Genomic DNA, 19,097 nt, shown 5'->3' with positions numbered 1-19,097 from the left:
AGCGTGTATTCTGCAGTGGTCCTGCATATAACCCATTTTCCAGGCACCTCTGCTCTGCTTACAAAATAATGGCTCAGGATTGCCTGCAAAGTATGACTGGTATATATGTGGGGGATCTTGGAGATTTGGAAAATATACCCCTGCCCTCAGGAACTTAGCCAAAGTCCCAAGACTGTTCATTTAAGAGAAGCCCAGTGTCTCCACCTGGGCCCTGGGCTTTGGGAGGGGAGATGGGAGACCCGTGCTTAGCTCAGGACCACGGTAGATGAGGCACTCAACCATCCACAACCCCATGTGTACCGAGTGGGAACTCACAGGTGTCCGAGTCGGCCCTGTAAGCAGGAGAGCACCCTTTTAATTATGCCGAATCCCCATGAAAAGAAACCTCAATCCCCTGCCAAGTGATCAAGAGAGACAACAGGATTTTTTCAATATTATTATTATTTTATTTCATTTTCATATACAAAAAAGATAAAACTTGAAATAGTTCTAGATTTTTCCTCCTATTCTGTTGGGGTGTGGCTGCTTCTTCACACGTGGCGGGGGGGAGGAAGGGGACTACATTCACATCGGTTTATTTGAGGACCCAGTGCAGAGTTCAAGCAGCAAAACCCCAACTTAGCAGAGCTAATTTCAAACTTGACACTCGTTTCTAAAATTACCACAGGAAAGAGGAACAGAGAGCCACTGCAAATGAATGAACTATGATACAATGTTCTTTCCAAAAAGTCTTCATTTTGCAACTGTAATTACATGGATGTCTGCTTTAGGCCATTTTCGATGTGTGCGTGTATATGATATATATATGTGTGTGTGTGTGTAACATATATATCAGCACACATGTGAAATCCAGACAGGGTAACAGCAACAAACTTAACTCTGTATATATAGATAGATATAGTTTTAAAAACATGATACTTCAGTACAACTTTTGTTAATTCAGTAGTACAAGCTATTTCTGTCCTACAAGTTTCATTTTATAGCTACGAGGGTGAAAGTGACCTATTCCATTTACATCTCCCATATCCTGGTACACAAACAGTACTTAACCGAATCTGAGCCAAAAACTACAAGTCTTTCCTTTTAGCACTTGAAGAGCTTCCTCACCGCGAACAGCCTTAAATCATAGACGAGTCACATTCCCCGAGTCTGCAACCACTAGTTTTAAAACTGCAAGGAACAGGTGAGTCCAAACTTTTTAATGACAGTGTTTTATATACAAGTTGGGTAACACAGCTCGGTATTCTCCACTATCATCCTAAACCCGACACACACGTCCTCCACTAAGTTAGACAAGTCTTCTCCTTACAAATAATGCACACATTGAGAAGTCGCTGGTAAAACTGACAGAGAAGATGGCAAATGAGAGGTGACACTTTCCTGGCTCCAGAACTGGCCCAGCAGATTCTGTGCCCCGCTGCTGTGTTTCCTTACGAGTCTGTGACCTAAAGGAGCTCTTTTCACAAGAATTGACCTCAAACTCGACGGGAGTTACGTGTACAGTACTGTATAGTTACTCAGATTCAAGGGCAAATGTGGAGGAACATGAGCAGGTGAAAAATTCGGCCTTGGACGCTGCCCTTAAGATCACGTCAAATCCGTAAGCAGATCCTTTTGTACAGTTGAAAATGGCATTGTGTTGATTTGTGGCGTGGACCTGAAATCTAGAAATGTTTCTAATCTGCGGTAACCCTCACCCTCAAATCTCAAGTACCACTCGATGTTCTTTGCCTTTTTACAGAATTCTAGGGGGAACAAAAGGGGGGAGTTGGGGGGAAGCCACTGGCATTTTCACAATCCTCCCCCCGCAGGTCTCAACACTTTCAAATGAGATCACCCAGGAATCTCTGTATGATCACCGGCTCTCAGATGGCCTGGGACAGCGACTTGGATGCTTCCCAAATCAAAACCCAACCGTTGCCTCATCTTTCCTACTCTCATCTCTGTCGCTGCTGGTAGAGTTTGGATGGGCACGTTTCTCCCTTACGGAGGAGTTATTTGGCTAAACACACACATAACTCGCGGCAGTGCTCGGAGAAACCCCTCCTGGGCTAACGCACTTGCAGGGATCCAAGTCGACAGTCCGCTGAGCAGGGCAGAGACCGCACACACACCACGAGGGCGGAGTGGGGACCCAGTGGGAACACTGACCTCGGGGTCCCTCGGCCTGCAGGCCGCCCACCGTCACACGGCTGTTGCCGCTTTTGATCTCGGTCTGCTGCCCATGCCCCAGAGATGAAGATTCAGATGTGGTGACTGCTGGTTAATTAAACTTTGTGAACTGGTAAAAAAGACTCTTTAAAAAATATATATATTTATTTAAAATACATCAAAACGACAAACAGCCAATATCCCACAAAAGGCCTAATTTCACAGCAACGTAAGCCACAGACATCTGCCGCAAGCGCACCGCGGCGGAGGGTGGGTTTCCCGCCTGCCACTCAAAGGAATGTTCGGCATGTGAGCTTCAGCGACCGGAGATGTGTTACAAAGAGCTCGTCGTGGGACCGAATCGGTGTGCGAGCCCCGTCCGTGGGATCCCTTTGCCCGTCCAGACGCGAGAATACTGAAAACGGCAGAATTCGCAGGGGAACTTAGGAAGCACCGTGCGGGTGACACTCCAGACCCCCGACCGCAGTGCAAGGGGAGCTGGCCAGGAGCCCCCACCTCGGTCCTTGGGAAGAGCTCCCTTCGCAACACACAAGTGGCCGCACGCGCGAGGCAGGGTTCCTGCCCGGGGATGTGACAAGCCTGCAGGACCGCGGGCCCGGAGGGTGACACTGCTCAACGGGAGGTCTGAGGTAACTGGTTCTGAAAGTACCTGGGGCACAGAAACTGCACCCCGAGATTACAGCTGGGAAAAAGGAAAAAGGTGGGGGGCTTGGGCTAGAAAAGACCAGTAGGGAGAACGCTTACAGCAGTTGCTTTCAGGGGGAGGCAGGTGACGAAAACAAAGGCACAACAGAATTACATTCCCAGAGACGGGCGGGAGGGCGCAGCACGTCCTTTCTCGGGGACACGGAGAGGAACGATGGTGGGTCCCCGGGGTGCGGCTGGATCTGCTGGAAGGAAACGCAGGCCGAGTACAGGGCGGGTGCAGGGTACAACTTCCCTCTGCCCCAGACTGAGGAGCAGGGCAGCTGGTTTAAGACGACGCAGGAGGGGAGGGAAGCCCCGACACAGAGGCCACGCAGGGCGCCTCTGAGCCAGCGGCCTGCAGCCCGCGGGCAGGCCTGGGTACAAAGAACCAGCTTCCTTCTTCACTCCCCCTACTTCCCCATCAGCGAGGCTCACCCAAATAACCACCCCCTTTCTACCCCCAAATAAAACGGCGGACATGAAGGCGCCTCACGTGATGCCAGTGACGCTGACCTGGGTGGGAAGAGCAGGGCCCTGAGCAGCCGTTAGGACACCCTGCTGGTGCGAGCTGCGCTTCCCCACGGACTAAAGCGGCGAGTGTTACCCCTCTCACCTCCCCACCCCCGGCCCCGAGAGGACAGGCTGCGCCTGGCAGCTCACCATTCCACCCGACCACTAAATCCACAGACCATCCGCTCCACCCTCCCCCTCTTTCCAAATAAATACTCAGCTGGCCATTTTGTCCTGCAAACGGGATAATTTGGTCCTAGATCATCCAGTTTGGTGAATTACTCCTATCACCAAATCTAGTCCCAACCTGCCCCAATCTGCACCCCCTTGCAACTTCTGTTCCCCCAAACACCCTCGCACGACCGCATCCTAGGACAGGAGCTTACCAACCGAGTTTTAACCTCAGAAGCCTCTGTTCAAAAGAATCTCGGGAGGAAGCGCCAATGTGAACCACCACAAGGCTCCTCTCGCTCTGCCCAGGCCCCTCCGCCCTCTGCAAGGAGCCCGGCCGCAGGGCGGTTCTGGCCCAACAAGACCCATCGCTGGACTCCAACCCGCCAGTGCATCATGAGAGTCCCGCTGAGCGCCGCGCCACCCCTGCTCCAGTGTACATGTATCCTGAAAGGTAAAGCTCACGACGGGGGTGACGAAATCCTTCTTCTTCAGACTCACGAGGCTTTATAAAAATAATCTGGTATAAAACAATCTCCACGCTGCGCAGAAGAGTCTGTCAGGCGATATAACTAAATACATATGTAGAGCTATAGACTTTTTTTTTTTCTTAAAGTAAAATTTCAAGTGTCGCATCTCTATCATAGAACCTACTCTTTTATTTACAGTGCTAGCTAACCACATCCCGATGCCAACGTGATGGGGACGGGCAGGGAAGGGGCCCCTGCCCAGCCGACAGCAGACATTCGCAGGACTCCAGACAGACCTCGCCCACCTGCAAAACAACCCATCCTCGCCTGCCTGGACCGCGTGAGCTCACGGGCCCTCTTCCTCAGGACGACGAGCCCAAAATGTAAACTTTGAAGATGTGACGCTTTTCCATCGATGTCCAGAAGAGCCCACATCTGTATAACGAACTGCAAACACACGTATGTCCGTGTGTCTATTTCTTTAGTGTCCTGTATAGTTGGCTAGCAGTTCTCCGAAGTGCCCAGGCCCCCGACACCCCAGAGACACCCCAGGGCCACCGCCAAACACCGGCATTTAGAAAACAGGCATTGTCATTCACGAGGAAAAACCACTAGTGTTACCTCTACAAGCTGCCAAAGGAGCAAATTAAGTGACACTGGTTTTGGCACTACAGGGACGCAGGGGAGTACCACGGTCAGCAGTCCTGCTTTGTGCGTGCCTGGAAGATACCCTCGTGAAACGCAAAAGCTCGGTAAAAACGTGGACAGTGGTAAATCCTTTCAATCCAAGCTCCTGTCCAAACCGAAGATTACAGTAGACCCAAAATGAGCATAAAAAGGAATATTAAAAACATCCCACTACATCATCTGGACTTTCGTACGATGATTCGTTTGTGAAAATGTGGCTGAGCCAACTGAATTTCCAAGGGCAAAGGGGTGTTGTAAACTTCAGCTTATCTTTCCTACAAAACTAAATCATTATCCTAAAAAACTTCTCCAAGCCTTCTAAGGGTTTGGGATACATTCATAGGTGAATTGCTGGTTACAAGTCAACGACCAAGGAATCTCACTAAAAGAACTACGGGCAGGACCCTGGATTCACTCAACACGTACACATCTAGACTGAGAAGATGGAAAACGTCATCAACCGAATTCCTGGGCCTGTTTCTTTACCAGAAACATCACAGTTCACCGAGACGGAAACGTGTCATCACGGGCTGGACCCGTGAGCTGCTGAGTAGTGTACGAGTCCCGCTTTTGTCAGCAGCCACTGACCAAGGAGAACTCACATCGCCCAAGTGAGAAAGCGCCCCCGCGCCCTTTCCTCTCCGATCGCCGCCCGGGGTGAGGGCGAGGAGTCAACTCGCTGTGCTGCTCAGGAAGGCGGTGGGTGCCCCTGAAATGCGAACCGTGCCTGGCTCTCTCCCCAAACATGAGCCACGCAGAACCCAATAGGAAATGGCTGAGACAGGCAATCCAACGGAGTTAAGTTGTGGAAAATGCTTTACAAATCAGGTATTTCTCTAGGGAGTCAAGTTCTCAGGAATAACGCCTGGCTATTGGGCTTTTAGTACCAATTCTTAAGACTTACCTACTTACGCTTACTCTATCACTACAAAAACATCCGGCCCTTGTATTCCCGATGGGTGCTGGGGGTGCGACCTGGCATTCTAAAAAGAGCAGAATTCCATTGGCAAGAGTGCCGACCAGCCCTCCCGCCCTAGATGGCACGGCCCCTTCCCGGCCCTCGTGGCTCAGAGCACAGGGGCCACGTGACCGGCCTTCTGAGCCACACGCAGCACATGGTGGACATTCAATACACAGCTGGGCACGTCACCAAGGAAACGGCACACCCACAGCCCAGCGCCCAGTGCAGGGGGGCAGGGTGGCAGGCAGCAAGAACTTGGCCAACTGGAGAGAAAGGGGACATGATCACCTGCTTTGCTTCCCAGAGCAGGACGTGACAAGCCGTGACCGGAGCTAGCCTGGCCCCTAGGGGCCACGGAAGAGCTATCGCAGTGGCCTGGAGGCGAGACCCTTCCCTTGGTTGAGAATATGCGAGGGGAGGGGCGGGGGGGGGGGGGCTCGAGCCTCCCGAAGGCGCTCAAGGCTGGACACCCAGGCGCCACATCTGGACAGGAGGGATGGAGTCCGAAGCGGCTGGTGCCCAGGGGAAAGCCCTCCGCGGGCAGAGCGGAAGCCAGCACCCAGGAAGGCCAGGCTGAGCAACCAAGGCTGGTGATGCTCCCACCTGCCCTCGTGGCCAGGTCTCCCTTCCTCCTGAGAAAGGCCCATCTACAGCCCTTGCCCTGAGTAACTTGCTCCAAGGGCTCCTGATGGGGACCAACGGCCCCAGGAGAAAATCTGGCTCGTGCCGGCCTCAGGATGTCTAATGGCTGCGTTCACAGCCGTCCCCGCCCCACTTCCCCCCGTTAAGGGCCCTTTCAGGACCCTGTGACACGGTGCCTCGGGCCCCACTTGCTTCCTCGCTCGCTCACGGCTGGACTTCTCTGGCTAACGATGTCTTCCCACAGTGATCGTGGGTGTTTGCAGAGAGAACACGTCCTTCCCCAAAGCCCATCGCACAGCCAGGCGCCCGGACTCCAGCGTGGGTGGCGGGCGGGGATCCTCGGCCACTCGTCTCCCCGGACGGACGTGCGGCCCTCCCACTGCCGACGGGGCAGCCTCTCCTGTGGGAGGAAAAGGGACGCAGACTCCCTTCCCACCGCCTTCCAGAGCCACCTGAGCTCCCGGAAGTGAAGGTCACATGAAACCCCCGTGGAGAAGAGAACAGCCAGAGGCCCTGTGACCCCATACACACAAACCGGGGCTCCAGATGGCACGCTCCACAGAGAGCGCGTCGGCAAACAGACAAACGCCTGATCCGAGGCAACAGGTAGACGCAGGCTCCCCGAGGCTCGCCCCGGGGAGGGGTCGCCCACCTGCTCCAGAGCAGCCGTGGGGAACACGGCCCGACAGGCGCCGTTTACAGCACGAGGGGGAGAGGCAGCCTGGAGCCCAAAGAGCTGGTGCAGACCCCCGGCCTCTCCCCTCTCCCCGGCCACACCCACAGGACCACCTCCTGCCACATCATCCTGGGCCGAGGCCCCAGAGATGGCACCGCGGCCGAGCGCAGGGTCAGCCAGGAGGGAGCCCCTCCGATAAAAGGCACGCAGGCCGCCAGGAGGGCACCCTGACCGCAGGTCCCCACGGCGGGGCTGTGGCTCAGCCCCCCACAGCCGGGCCCGAGCCTGTTCTCCCAGGAAGCCAGCCAGCACACGAAAGGAAGAGCCCCCGAGAGGACACGGAAAAGCACGCGAGGAGAGGCCGGGCTGCCCTGCGGGAACAGGACCCAGTCATTCCCGGGGGAGCCCGCTACGTGAGCGAGCGGTTCCCTGGTCTCTGAGGGCGAGACGTAGGGGTGCCCAGCACTGCCTGAGGAGACCGCTATGGAAATTAGATATGGCACTTCTCAATAAATAGTTTAAAGCTTCTTAAAGAAATCAGTGAAAAAGAAAAGCAACTGCTGTAAGACCTGTTTTGCTGTTAAAAAAAAATTATTCCAAGGGGAGAAAAATACCACAGCACAAAATAGTGTGTGTGTTTTTTAAAGTAAACAACAACATAGCTTCCCCAAACAACAACACAACAACAAGAAGACCTGTCCCTGGAGCCAGCTCACACCACGACCCACGAAGCAAACTCACCCCCCCCGCCAGCCTGTGCACGCCGGGCAGGGGGAGGGCACAGCATGCTGAGCGGGCAGCGGGGCCCCAGGTGGGAACTCCCGGACGCGCTCCCCCGGCACAGGCCGCCCCGAGTCACAGTGGGATTCGGAGACGGCGACGGGTCTCTCCCGAGGTCACAGCTGCTCGTGTCCTCAAGCATCAAGTCTCAAGTCAACCGACCGCAGGCGGGTCTCTAAGGGCCACCGTTTTACCCAGTCACAGCGGGGTTACCCGTCCTTCTGAACATCAACCCATCGACGGGAGGGGCACCTCCGAACCTCCCAACCACCCCCGGAGGTGCCCCTCCCAGGCTCCCCAGGGCAGCCTCTCCCCATCGCCCTCCAGCTCCCCCCGCAAGATGAAGAGATCAGTTTTAGGTAAAATGGTCTACAGAAACCGGGAGGAAAAGCCTTCACAAACACGCGTGACGAATGCCCAGATCGGCCCACGCAGCCAGCCGGCCGACAGGCGGGGACGATTATGTACACGGGGCGTCAGCCAACACAAACGGCAGCACTACCTAGAAGACTCAAAGTTTTTTTTCTTTTTCTCTATTTCTTTTAAACTTCCTTGTCATAAAAGCCAACTTACATTAAAATATACTTATTACAAGACAACACAACTAATAAAATATATAATAAAACGTACACAAGTAGAAAATTCTGAGGTATTTCTGGTTTGAGGTGGTCTGTGGTCGTGAAGTTTTCTTTTTCAAAATTTAAACCTCGGAAGCCACATAGCAAAGCGTGCGTGTGTGTGTGTGTGTGTGTGTGTGTGTGTATGTGTGTTTCATGTTTGTTTTTTAATTTTGCATGTTTCATAAATTAAAAAAAAAAAAGTCAATGTTGAAACAGCAGCATTAGGAACATCCACGGACTAGAGCAAGGTGACGGCGAAATAGAGCGGCTTTAGGATATGCACCACTTGAAGGGTCTGGAGAGAGCACCTCCACGAGCCTCACAGAGGGGACAGTCATGTCACCACGCGGGGTGGAGCCGGCGCCCCGAGCCTCAGGGTCTCCAGAGAGGCAGGCCTCAGCGGGCTCCACCCCACTCCTCTTGCCTGGCTGCAGGGCGCCCCCTGCGGGCACTTCCCTGAACGCTCCTACTCCCGCGTTTCCTCCGTTAAGGACGTTTACAGCATCATGTCTTATGAAGAAGGTACTCACTCAACTGTGATTTCTACCCTAACCTAACCGTGAAACACGGGGCAGGAAGAAACGTTCCGTCCGAGGCCCAAGCCCCAGGGAGTGGAAAGAGCCTGGTCAGGGCCCGCCGCCGACGGGCCAGAGCCGCACGCGCCTCTGGGCTTTCTCTAAAACCCGCTCTTGCCGGTCATGCTCGGCCTCCGCACGGCCCTTGCCCTCAGCTCCTGGTTACCTGAGAAGGAGCCTCACAGCAAAGGATGTTCTCCGGATGTGCCCGCGTCCAGTGTAGCTTGTTCCAGACCGCCCCCCGCCGCGCCGCCCCCTCCAACTCGTCCGCCCATCCTCCTCCTCCCAGCTTTGCCTCGGTCCGGAGACACCCGTTAATCCGTGAAAGACACATCTGCTGTTTCTTAAACTCGCTGTCTGAACAGGGAGCAAAACACACTAAAAGGGAGGGAGGGAGGGAGGGAGGGAGGGAGGGAGGGAGGGACTCCTCTGGAGAAAGGTGTGTTCTGATGTAACAGTCTTCAAAGGTTCCTCTCCGAAGAGTTTGCAGCATTAAGTTTCCTAAGACTCCCAGGAGGTGGGCTTCTTTGTGTCACAGGTTCGGAGACGACGAACCAAGAGAAGGCGGGAGAAACGAACCCCGAGGACAGGAGGCGGCGGAGGCTCCTCAGCTCGGCGGCGCGGGCTCCGCACTCACAGCTCAGCACCTCGGCGCGGCCGCCGGCCGCTGTTGGCGATACAGTAGAGCAATGTGCTGGTAGAACTGATCCAATCCAAAAAATAACATTAATAATAATAATTATAATAATTATAATAATAATAAAAGGTCAAGGTAAAATAGCAGCTGCGTTTTATGAGTTCGTGGGTGGTGTGGGACTTCCAAAACGAAACACTTCTTTTTTTTTTCTCCTTTCCTCTTCAGATCCATTGAGTCTGGAGAGCCACTCGTGTCCTGGGCTCAGATGCTCGACTCTTTAGGGGGCAGGTCCACATTGGTGACGGAGGTCACCAGGGAGACCAGACAGTCCGAGGTAGTGCCATTGACCGACCTCCGGATCAGGGACACCCGCTCCTCCACGCAGCCCGCAGACAGGCGAGCCTCCGCGTCGTGGTCCCAGCACTCCTCGATGGTCACACAGAGCTGGGCGAGGCCCTGCACCGTGGCGGGGGAGAGGGAAACAGCCCCGTCAGTGCCCGTCAGGGAGGACACGCCCGGGGGACAGCCAGCTTGGTGATGTTGCCCAGGATCAGGCAGAGCCCATGGGCATCCCAACCCCAGAAGCTGCCCATCAGCAGGAGTCACCATCCTGAGCCCACTGGCCTCCCAGACAGGAAGGTCCACTGAACCTCAATGTAGGAAGGGGGGGGGGGGGACCAGGACCCGCCTGGGGCAGATACAGTGACGTTCAAACAAAATCTCACAGGAAGCCCAAGTCATGCAAGGGCCCAAAACGCGGTGGTCACAGTGGAGACCAGAGGGCACTGTCCCACCCCACTCCCCGCAGCCCCTGGGGCCACTCCCCAGAGTTCAAGGACGTGGTGGTATGACACCCTATGCGGGACCCAACTGTGCGGAGCTGGGAAAGGCAGACTATGGACAGAATGCCCACATCCGGGAGCTCTCTGGCCTGCTTGGCCACACGGAGACCTGCTGGACCTTGGACTCCTCGCCAAGGAACGGGACCGGCTACCCCAGCACCCCTGCCTTGGGAGACTGAGAAAGTCTGAGGCAGAGGCAGACTCCGGCCCCGCCTCCACCTTCCCCACTCGCAGCCCTGGGTTCCAGGGAGCAGCGCGGCAGCTGAACTTGGCCTCGGCAGCTTGACCCCTGATGGTGTGTGTGGCAGAGTGTAGCCCCCAGTGATCCCAAGCCTGTCCTTTTTCTGAATGAACCCTGGAGTGGGCAGAGGGGTGGGGCTCAATGGAGCTGAAGGCAAACCTCCTGCCGAGAGAGGAAATGGTTTTCACAGCTGGAGTCTTTGTACCACGTGGAGGAGCCCATGCCCAGAAAATGATGATGGCAGGAAACAGAGACTATTTATCCAGAGCGAATCCATAGTAAATGCTTATAGAATGCAGGTGTCCTGCCAAGAGATTTCTAATGACAGCTCATGAAATCTATTACTACCCTGAGGAGACAGAGGCTCAGAGAAATAAAGCAAATGGCCCGAAGTCGCCCAGCCCCTCACGGGCAAATCCAGGACTCAAACCCAGCTGGGTGAGGCTCAGGGCCAGCAGGCTCCACTGCACAGGTGACCCACACGGGCAGCCTGGGTTCTGCCCCAGCGAGCCAGAGCCGCCTCCCTGCAGAGCACGGACCCTCCCTAGCGCTCCCCTGGTGGGAGGGGAAAGGCCCTAAGTGGCCTCTGACCTGGTGGAAGCAGGGGGACTGTCCTGCGGCCCGAGGCGCCCTCTCTCTCTGCCCCGTGGCCCCCCGGGTCTCAGGTCCCTGCCGCCCAGGCCCTCACCGGATGCTTCAGCCAGTGATCCTTAATGGCCGGCCGCATCTTCTTGTGCACGACCACCTCCTGCAGCTCCTCCAGCGAGGGGTGCTGGCCGATCTCTTCCTCAAAGGGCAGCATGTACTCGTCCACCGGTCCTGGGGGGCGAGAACGAGCCGGGCGGGTCAGCCCAGCCCCGCTGCTCCCCACCCACCCGCGGGCTGCCGGGCCGGCGGGCGCACTCACCGTCGGCCGCCGTGCAGCGGGAGACGAGCTCCCACAGCACCAGCCCCATGGCGTACATGTCGATGCGCAGGAAGGCGTCTCTCTGGAAGTTGATGGCCCCCTCCAGCACCTCAGGGGCCATGTACCGCCGCGTGCCCACCTACACGGGACGGGGAGGGTCAACGGTCACCGGCCACGCACGACGCTCTCACACCCGGACAGCGCGCGGCATCCCTTGCGCGCCGGATGGGCCAGGACGGCAGGATTCAGAGCGGGACGCCGACCAGGACGGCGAGGCAGGACGCACCCCGTTCCCGAGAGGGTCACGAAAGGTCCCGGTGTAAACTGGACCTCGATGACCGCTTAACACGTCACACCCTCGAGACAGCGGTAAGCTAACCTGGACCTGCCGCCGCTACCCCATCACCACCTCGCGGGCCACGCGGCTGTGTGTGTGTTTCACTGAGATTAACACCAAAAACGAAAGGGGGAGGACAATACTTAAAAATATTAGCAGGGGCCGAAACCGGTTTGGCTCAGTGGATAGAGCGTCGGCCTGCGGACTGAAAGGTCCCGGGTTCGATTCCGGTCAAGGAAATGTACCTTGGTTGCGGGCACATCCCCAGTAGGGGTTTTGCAAGAGGCAGCTGATCGGTGTTTCTCTATCATCGATGTTTCTAACTCTCTATCTCTCTCCCTTCCTCTCTGTAAAAAATCAATAAAATATATTTTTAAAAAAATATTAGCAGGGACTGTTTTAGGATGATCTGTTTAATTTTTTAGTTATTTGTTCTAGGTTGTTGGGTTGGGGTTTTTAGTATATTTCTTCCCCTGCTCTCTTGCTTAATCATTATTACTAAAAAGAAAAAGAGAGAAACTGAGGCGACAAGGACGAGCGGCCAAAACCCCAACCAGGAAGCCTCGGCACGTCTCAGCTGCCAGGCCCGGCTCCCTCGGCGCCTGCCAGGCCATGCCCGCCCTAGCGGTGAATGACAGCACTGTTCTCGGAGGTCTTGGGAAGCTCACGCGGCGACCCTGGCTCCTGCACCTTGCCAGCTGAGCGTCACGAGGGCAACACCACCCCCTCGCACACCCCGAGTCGGTTACCTGCCCGTGGGTGTCCCCGGGAGGTTTCCCTGGCTCAAACCGAACAGCCAGGCCGAAGTCAGCCAGCACGGCCGTGAGGTCGCTCTTCAGCAGGACATTCTTGCTTTTAAAGTCCCTGTGGAGACAAGTGGGCTGCGATGAAGAGGAACGTCACGGTCCAGCCTACCTGCTCCGGGGCTCCCATCCTGGCTCTCAAGACACTGGAGTCTGTGCCCTGCCCTACGGCCGCCAGAGACCCCAGAGCAGGCCGCCCACCCTGCCTGCGAGCAGGGTCTGCACCGGGGCGGAGGCCCATGAAGCCACAGGTGGGCAGTTTTAGGACCCCCCCCCCCACGCTGGCATGAGCATCCCTGATCGCACTTCCCCCAGAGCCGTTAGAGCAACACCTGCCCTGAGTGGCCGGGCAAACTCCATCCCGGTCCCCACAGTGTCAGAGGTCAGCCCCTGCATTCGCAGAGGGGTTGAGGGCAGGCGCACGGACCTGGGATCCGTGGTTTCTGAGAGGGTCTATAGTGTTTAGGATGTGAGTGAGCACAGACGCCGAGCTGCCGTCCAGGGCCCTGAGGGGCCCACGCCCACCCCGGAGGCAGGCGCAGAGCAGGGTGCTGGTGTGCGAGCTCAGCCCACCTGGCGTGAGCCGTGACTTCCGGTCCTCAGTCTCCCCACTGCCTGTCTCGGCCTCGGTGTGAGGACTGCACCGAGGGGTAGTAAGCACACATGCTCGGGGCCGCCCCGGCACACTTACTATGCACTACTGTTAGGTTGAACCGTATGGAAGAGTCGACATTCAACCGTTTTTTGACCTACAAAAATGGCAATTTCATACAGTCAACCTTTTGTGACATCACTGTTAGTCCCATCAGGGGCCCGTCAGCTTTGAACCCTGGAATCCGAGGCTCACTCCCCTCCCTCACAGCCACAGAGCCGCGCTAAACCAGGTGCGGCTAAGCTACTCGGCGCTCTGTGCTGCTGTTCCCTCCTCGGTCAGCCGGGGCTGAGAACCACAGAGGGTAAAACGGGGGGTACTTCTACGTGTTTGCAGCACTGGCTGCCAGGCACCCCACTAATACGAGGAGCGAACACAGCGGCTCCCAGAGGGTCCCTGAGACGGTTACAGGGGATCTGCAAGGACAAAGCTATGCTCAGAGCCATCTTACGCTCATTCCCTCAAGAGCCGTTTCCCAGAGGCTACATCCGTGTGATGTCCTCACTGACGGCTAGAGGGATGTGTGCGCTTCAATACAGCAAGTATCAACAGACCTAAGCCACGTACACAGAAGGCTTTTTAACAGGAGAGAGAGACTGCAACCAAAAACTGAGAACTTCTGAGCCAACTCTCCCAAGTAGTGGAGCCGGCATTTCCTCATGTGGCCACTGGAGGGCACCAGGAAAGCGGCTTGGAGGCCAGGCCAGGCCCGAACAGGGGTGGCAGGCAGGCAGGCAGGCAGGCAGGCAGCAGCGGCGGCAGGTGGGCCCTGGTTGTTGTGCCCACTCACTTCTGACACACCACAGAGTGGCCAGGCGTGTTTATGAAGTTGAGACCCACCCCCGCCAGGCCCTGTTCTCGCCCTCCAACCTTCTCTGCAGCTCCAGGCCGAGCCCAGGAGGCCAACTGCTAACCCAGGTACCTGTGGGCGATGGACGGCTTGTGGCCCTCACCACGGCACCAGGGCACGTCCTCGTGGAGGTACGACAGGCCTCTTGACATGGTCTCTGCCACGTGACACAGTTCGTTCCACGTGATGATGTTCCCCTTGAGGTAATCCGTGAGGGAGCCCTGGAGGAGACGGCACCGAACGTGGGGACAGGTGCTGGAGACAGGGCAGGACCCGCCCAGCCCCGGGAGGCTGTCTCAGGGGACTGACGGCTGGGGTTCCCCACCCCCAACCCCCCCACCCCCCCGGGGAGGCTGGCGTTGATACAGAAGATCTATGAGGCCAGCAGAGGTGGGGCCGGGGCGGGGGGTTGATTCGGACGTGTTCATTGTGAAGCCACTACTCTGATTCGTAAGAACGTACCCCAGAGTCAGGGGTTCTTATTGCAGGCACTCGCGTCCACACCTATGGCAGGTCCCTCCCTGTGGCAGGCCGGCAGGGGACCGTGGTCGAGCTCACCCAGCCCGGGCGTCCACCTCCACGGGCCGCGGCTCACCTTGTCGTGGAAGGCCGTGACGAGCCACAGCTCCACCTCCAGGTTGGAGCCGCGCTTCTCGGCGGCGATGAACTGCAGCAGGTTCTCGTGCTTCATGCCGGGCGTGCTGAAGATCTCCCGCTCGCTCTGCCACGACTGCTTGTCCTGAGGCAGGGACACGGCTGAACCCCCCTGCCGCCACCCCCCTGTGACAGCACCACCGCCCTCACCCCGTTCCCCACGGCCCCAGCCTCGGCACCTGGGAGGGAGGCAGGCAGAGACCTGCGCTGCGCCGGGCCGGGAGCAGAGGCCAGGCGTGACCCCTGAGGTCACTAAAGCTCAGCACCCGATTTTACAAACGGGCGCACTGAGGTCCAGAGCGGGGAGCGAGCGGCCCAGGATCACCCCACACACGAGAGACACGCTGGGCCTGGCTTTGCTAAGGGTCTCGGGAAACTGCCTGGGGCAGCCTGGGGTCCAGGATCTCTAAGCAGAACCTGATGTCAGAGACAAAGCCCTGAAAACCAGAGGGGATCTGCCGAGCCCTACCTAGCCGCACGATGAATGTCACCACCCCCGGGGGGCCCACTTCTCTCTCACCCCCACAAGGGGCCTGCACTGCCCGGGACGGGACAGGACAGCCCCGGCCACGGCACAGCTGGACGCTCACCTGGAGTGGGAAGATCTTGACGGCCACGAAGTCGTTCATGAGCTGTGCCTTCCACACACAGCCGAAGCGCCCCCGAGCCTTGATCTCCAGCAGCTGCAGCGGCTTGAGGCCCACCAGAGGGGATGGGGGGGGAGGTCCAGGGTCCTGGGGGGGAGACCGGGGCTTAGAGAGTCTGTCCTGGCCTCGCCACCTCTGCCCTGCCCTGCGCTGAGCCGGCGTCTCACCTCATGGATGTCCACGTGGCCGTAGGGGGCTTTGCGATGCCGGTACATCCAGAAGGCCAGCAGGACGATGAGGGAGAGGCCCCCGATGGGCAGCAGCGAGTAGGCCAGCACCGTGAGCAGGGTGGGGGCTGTCGGGGGTGGCTCGTACGTGACTGGGGGACACACGGAGCCCTGCGTCACACAGCCCGCCCGCCCCCCCCCGCACCTCTGGGGCCAGAGAGGCCTGCAGCCACTCCCCACCCCACCCCGGAGCCGAGCGCTCCTCCCGGGCCACGGAGCGGCCCCAGCCTGCTTCTCCCTGGGCCCTACCTTCCGGGCCCCCAGCCTCCGGCAGGTGGGTGAAGCGCTCGTTGCAGAAGTTGCCTTCACAGCAGCAGAAGTACACCTGGGGGTTCTCCTCGGTGGCCACACACTCCTGCCTGGGGGCACAGTTTCCCACACACCCCTCAGCGGAGGCCCGGCCAAACCCCTCCCCACAGACAGCCTCACGGGGAGCCACCAGGGGGACAGCGTAAACCCACCTCCCCGGCAGTGGGACCGAAAGTCTGGGAGAGACAGCAGGGTGGACACTCACTCAGCGCTCCTCGGGGCCGGGACCCCGCAGCGCCCCCGCGTGTCCCAGCTCTCCCGAGCCCTCGTCCTTCCCCTCGGGCCCTAAATGCCAGGCTCGGCCTCACAGACGCCCTGAGACCCGTGCGGGCAGTGGGCAGGGTGCCGGCAGGCGGCGCCGGGGGAGCTGAGGGGTGGCCGGGAGGAGGGGCGCTCCAGGGTACCTGTCGTAGCAGTTGAAGTCGTCCAGCCAGCAGCCCTTCTTGACGAGCTCGATGGTGCCGGAGCTGTTGCGCCAGGAGGCGTAGCAGTGCAGCCGCTTGTCCTGCTCGCCCTCGCAGCGCTCCAGGCCGCTCTGGTTGGTGCGCTCCAGCTCCCAGTTGGCGTTGTAGTAGATGCACTCCCGCGTCTCGGCCTCGCTGCGCCCGGAACCTGCGTGGCACCCCGAGGGAGAGACCTGCTGAGCACTCCACCCACCGCTGCTCCCTGTCCTCCTGGACCCAGGCCACCCTGAGGGAGGCTGGGGGGTGGGTGCCGAGCCCCACGCCACCCACCCATTCGACACCAATTAGTTTAATGTGCCAGCCAGCACCTGCCTCCATCTCCTCTCCCCCCTGCAACTGCCCCCTGGCCCAATCAGGAGGGAGGCGGCCACACCCCTAACACAGACTGGAGACACAGACACCCAGACTGAGAGCCAGATCCCACAAAGGGGGCTCCCCCGACATCTGAGGCCCCTGGGTGGGGGCTGTTTCCCTACAGCAGCCATTCCTAGAGGGGCCCTCAAAGTCACATCAGAAGCACTGCGTGTGTAGGTGACTGCTGTTTAAAGGAATATTTCAGACATTCGAAAAGCGTAAAAATGATGTAACCAAAGATAATCCCCAGGAGGAAATCACTTAATGAAGGCTCATAGAAGAAATAAAACGTTACGAATGGGCTCGACAACTGCTTTTTAAATGTCAGGCTTCCCCCGTGAGGCTGCCAAGTTGATGTAGGCAGAAGCCTTGGCTGTCCTGAGTGCTAGCTAGGACCAGTTCTGGACACGACGGACGGATGGATAGAAGGACCGAGGAACGGACAGAAAGACACGCCGGTAGTTAGTTCCCGGCTAGGGCAGGATTTCAGAGGGAGGGGACGCCAGACGGGGTGGCCTGCTGCCCAAACTCAGAGTCCTCGGGGGAGTTCCCATCTCCCCTCTGACAAGCAGCAACCCCCGGTGCTAGGCTAGGAGCCAGAACCAGGGAGGCCCACAGACAGCGAGCGTGGCCCAGCCCCGCTCCCAGGCCCCGGATCGGGCAGGGACCCCCCTGGCCACTACCGAGGGCAGGACCCATGCACACAGGGCTGGGAACCCCAAACCTCAAGCCCCAGGGGAGGACACACAGATCTGGGATGTCACCAAACCTCCCTCTGACCAGACCCTCCTACACGTGGCCAAGACATGCAACCATGAGCTGTCCGTCTTGGGTCAAATCCTGGCGCTGATGCTGCTGAGCTGTGGGACCCTGGCCAAGTCACCAAACCACCCCAGCTCCTGCTCGTGATGAGGGCGTGCTAACAGCACATGCTTCTAGCGCGGCTCCAAGAGTGAGGTGAGGTCGTGCACGTTCCGCGTGGCCAGGACCATGCCCGGCACTGGCATGTTAGCTGGCATATTAGAGCCATACCCCGTCCCTGCTGCCCAGGACAACCCTTCACAGCACAAGCCCCCCCGGGGGGCCCCCGGCCCGCAGAGCGGGAAGGGTGCACACCCACGCCTGCGAGAGCTCGGCATTCCGAGCCTAAGGGGGACCTGAGGGCAGACCCCAGGCCCCTCCCACCCCGCGCCCAGGCTCTGCTGCCAGCTGGAGACCCAGGGGGCCTCCCCCTGCCTCCCTCCTCCCTGGCAAGCTCTGCTTCTGCACACACTCAGCTATTTATAGCCTCTGGCAGCACTCCAACCACAAGGCGGCCGCTGCCTTTTAATAGACACGGGGCTCCTGCCCACACGCACGGAGCCAGGGCACCCCAGCACAGGAGGCTCCCCTGACCTCCAGCTCACCCACCCATCCTGCAGGAGAGGAAGCCGTGCTCCTGGGACAGGGGTGTCTGTGGTGCCCCCTCATATGTGCTGGCCCTGATGGGAGGTGCATGCTCCCCACGCACCCGGGCAAGGAAGGGGCTCACTGTATCCCTGAGCTACAGCCAACCCAACCGCTGGCCTCCAAAGGAACCAGGTATACAAGTGGCAGTGTCCCCAACAGGGAGGCCCTATGTTCCCGGGGCCTACACGCTGGTGAAAAGAGCCCCCACGCTCGCCAAGCCTAGTCCAGGCAGGGACACGCCACTCCCGGACACACACCTCCCAAAAGTAAAGAGCAACCAACCAACCAGAATACACGCAGATTCCACTCTGAACAGACGTTAGGGGAGCAAGACCTCAACGGGCCAGTGCTGACAGGCGAGGAAAAGCGCTGGGAGGTCTGTGTCCCAGTCCAGTAGGCCTTGGCTGCACCCCACTATGCACAGGGGAGAAAGGGGAGAAATCCTACAGGATCCCGTTGTGAAGGACTCCAAGTGCCCCAGGGACGGGGGAGAGTGAAGGACAGACGGGGAGGGGAGGGGCGATCCAGACGGAGCCTTGGTGGGAAGGTTTGTAGCTGAAGCGGCCATGTGCCCCTTGGGGTTCTATGAGCTCCAGGCTTGGGGTGTGTCCACCCAGCCGACGCCTCCCCGAAGAACCGTGGACCCCAGCAGCCCATGGGCCGCTGTACTCTACCCTTGGCTCCTGGAGGCCCCCCAGAGAGCAGGGTTCCAGCCCCAGCCACGCAGGTGAGAAAGGGATGGACCCAGCACCACATCCACCAGCCAAGGTGCA

At 58.3% G+C, this 19,097-nt stretch overlaps 1 protein-coding gene across 1 annotated transcript; it reads right to left on the bottom strand.

Moving 5' to 3' along the window:
* Positions 1-9,725: 9,725 nt before the first annotated feature.
* ACVR2B (activin A receptor type 2B) lies at positions 9,726-17,882 on the bottom strand. Its single transcript, XM_054708132.1, has 11 exons — positions 17,816-17,882; positions 16,462-16,669; positions 15,998-16,107; positions 15,689-15,840; positions 15,465-15,608; positions 14,816-14,959; positions 14,293-14,441; positions 12,665-12,779; positions 11,579-11,717; positions 11,360-11,490; positions 9,726-10,044 (listed from the first exon to the last, which is right to left on the bottom strand). Exons 1-11 carry the CDS (start codon positions 17,880-17,882, stop codon positions 9,850-9,852), a joined length of 1,554 nt encoding a protein of 517 aa, XP_054564107.1. The 3' UTR covers positions 9,726-9,849.
* Positions 17,883-19,097: the final 1,215 nt, after the last annotated feature.

The sequence above is a fragment of the Eptesicus fuscus genome, chromosome 18 (genome assembly GCF_027574615.1).
Source record: "Eptesicus fuscus isolate TK198812 chromosome 18, DD_ASM_mEF_20220401, whole genome shotgun sequence".
In the NCBI taxonomy this organism is placed as follows: domain Eukaryota; kingdom Metazoa; phylum Chordata; class Mammalia; order Chiroptera; family Vespertilionidae; genus Eptesicus; species Eptesicus fuscus.
This window is presented reverse-complemented; position numbering and strand designations above follow the sequence as displayed.

What these genes read in the sequence shown, in the direction of transcription:
- ACVR2B (XM_054708132.1), bottom strand. Translation starts at nt 17,882, where the DNA reads ATGCCAGTGCCGGGCATGGTCCTGGCCACGCGGAACGTGCACGACCTC. An exon ending in GGAGGCTGGGGGCCCGGAAG is followed by an intron (nt 15,841 to 15,997) that starts GTAGGGCCCAGG and finishes TGTGTCCCCCAG; the next exon opens with TCACGTACGAGCCACCCCCG. An exon ending in TCACGGCCTTCCACGACAAG is followed by an intron (nt 14,442 to 14,815) that starts GTGAGCCGCGGC and finishes CGTCTCCTCCAG; the next exon opens with GGCTCCCTCACGGATTACCT.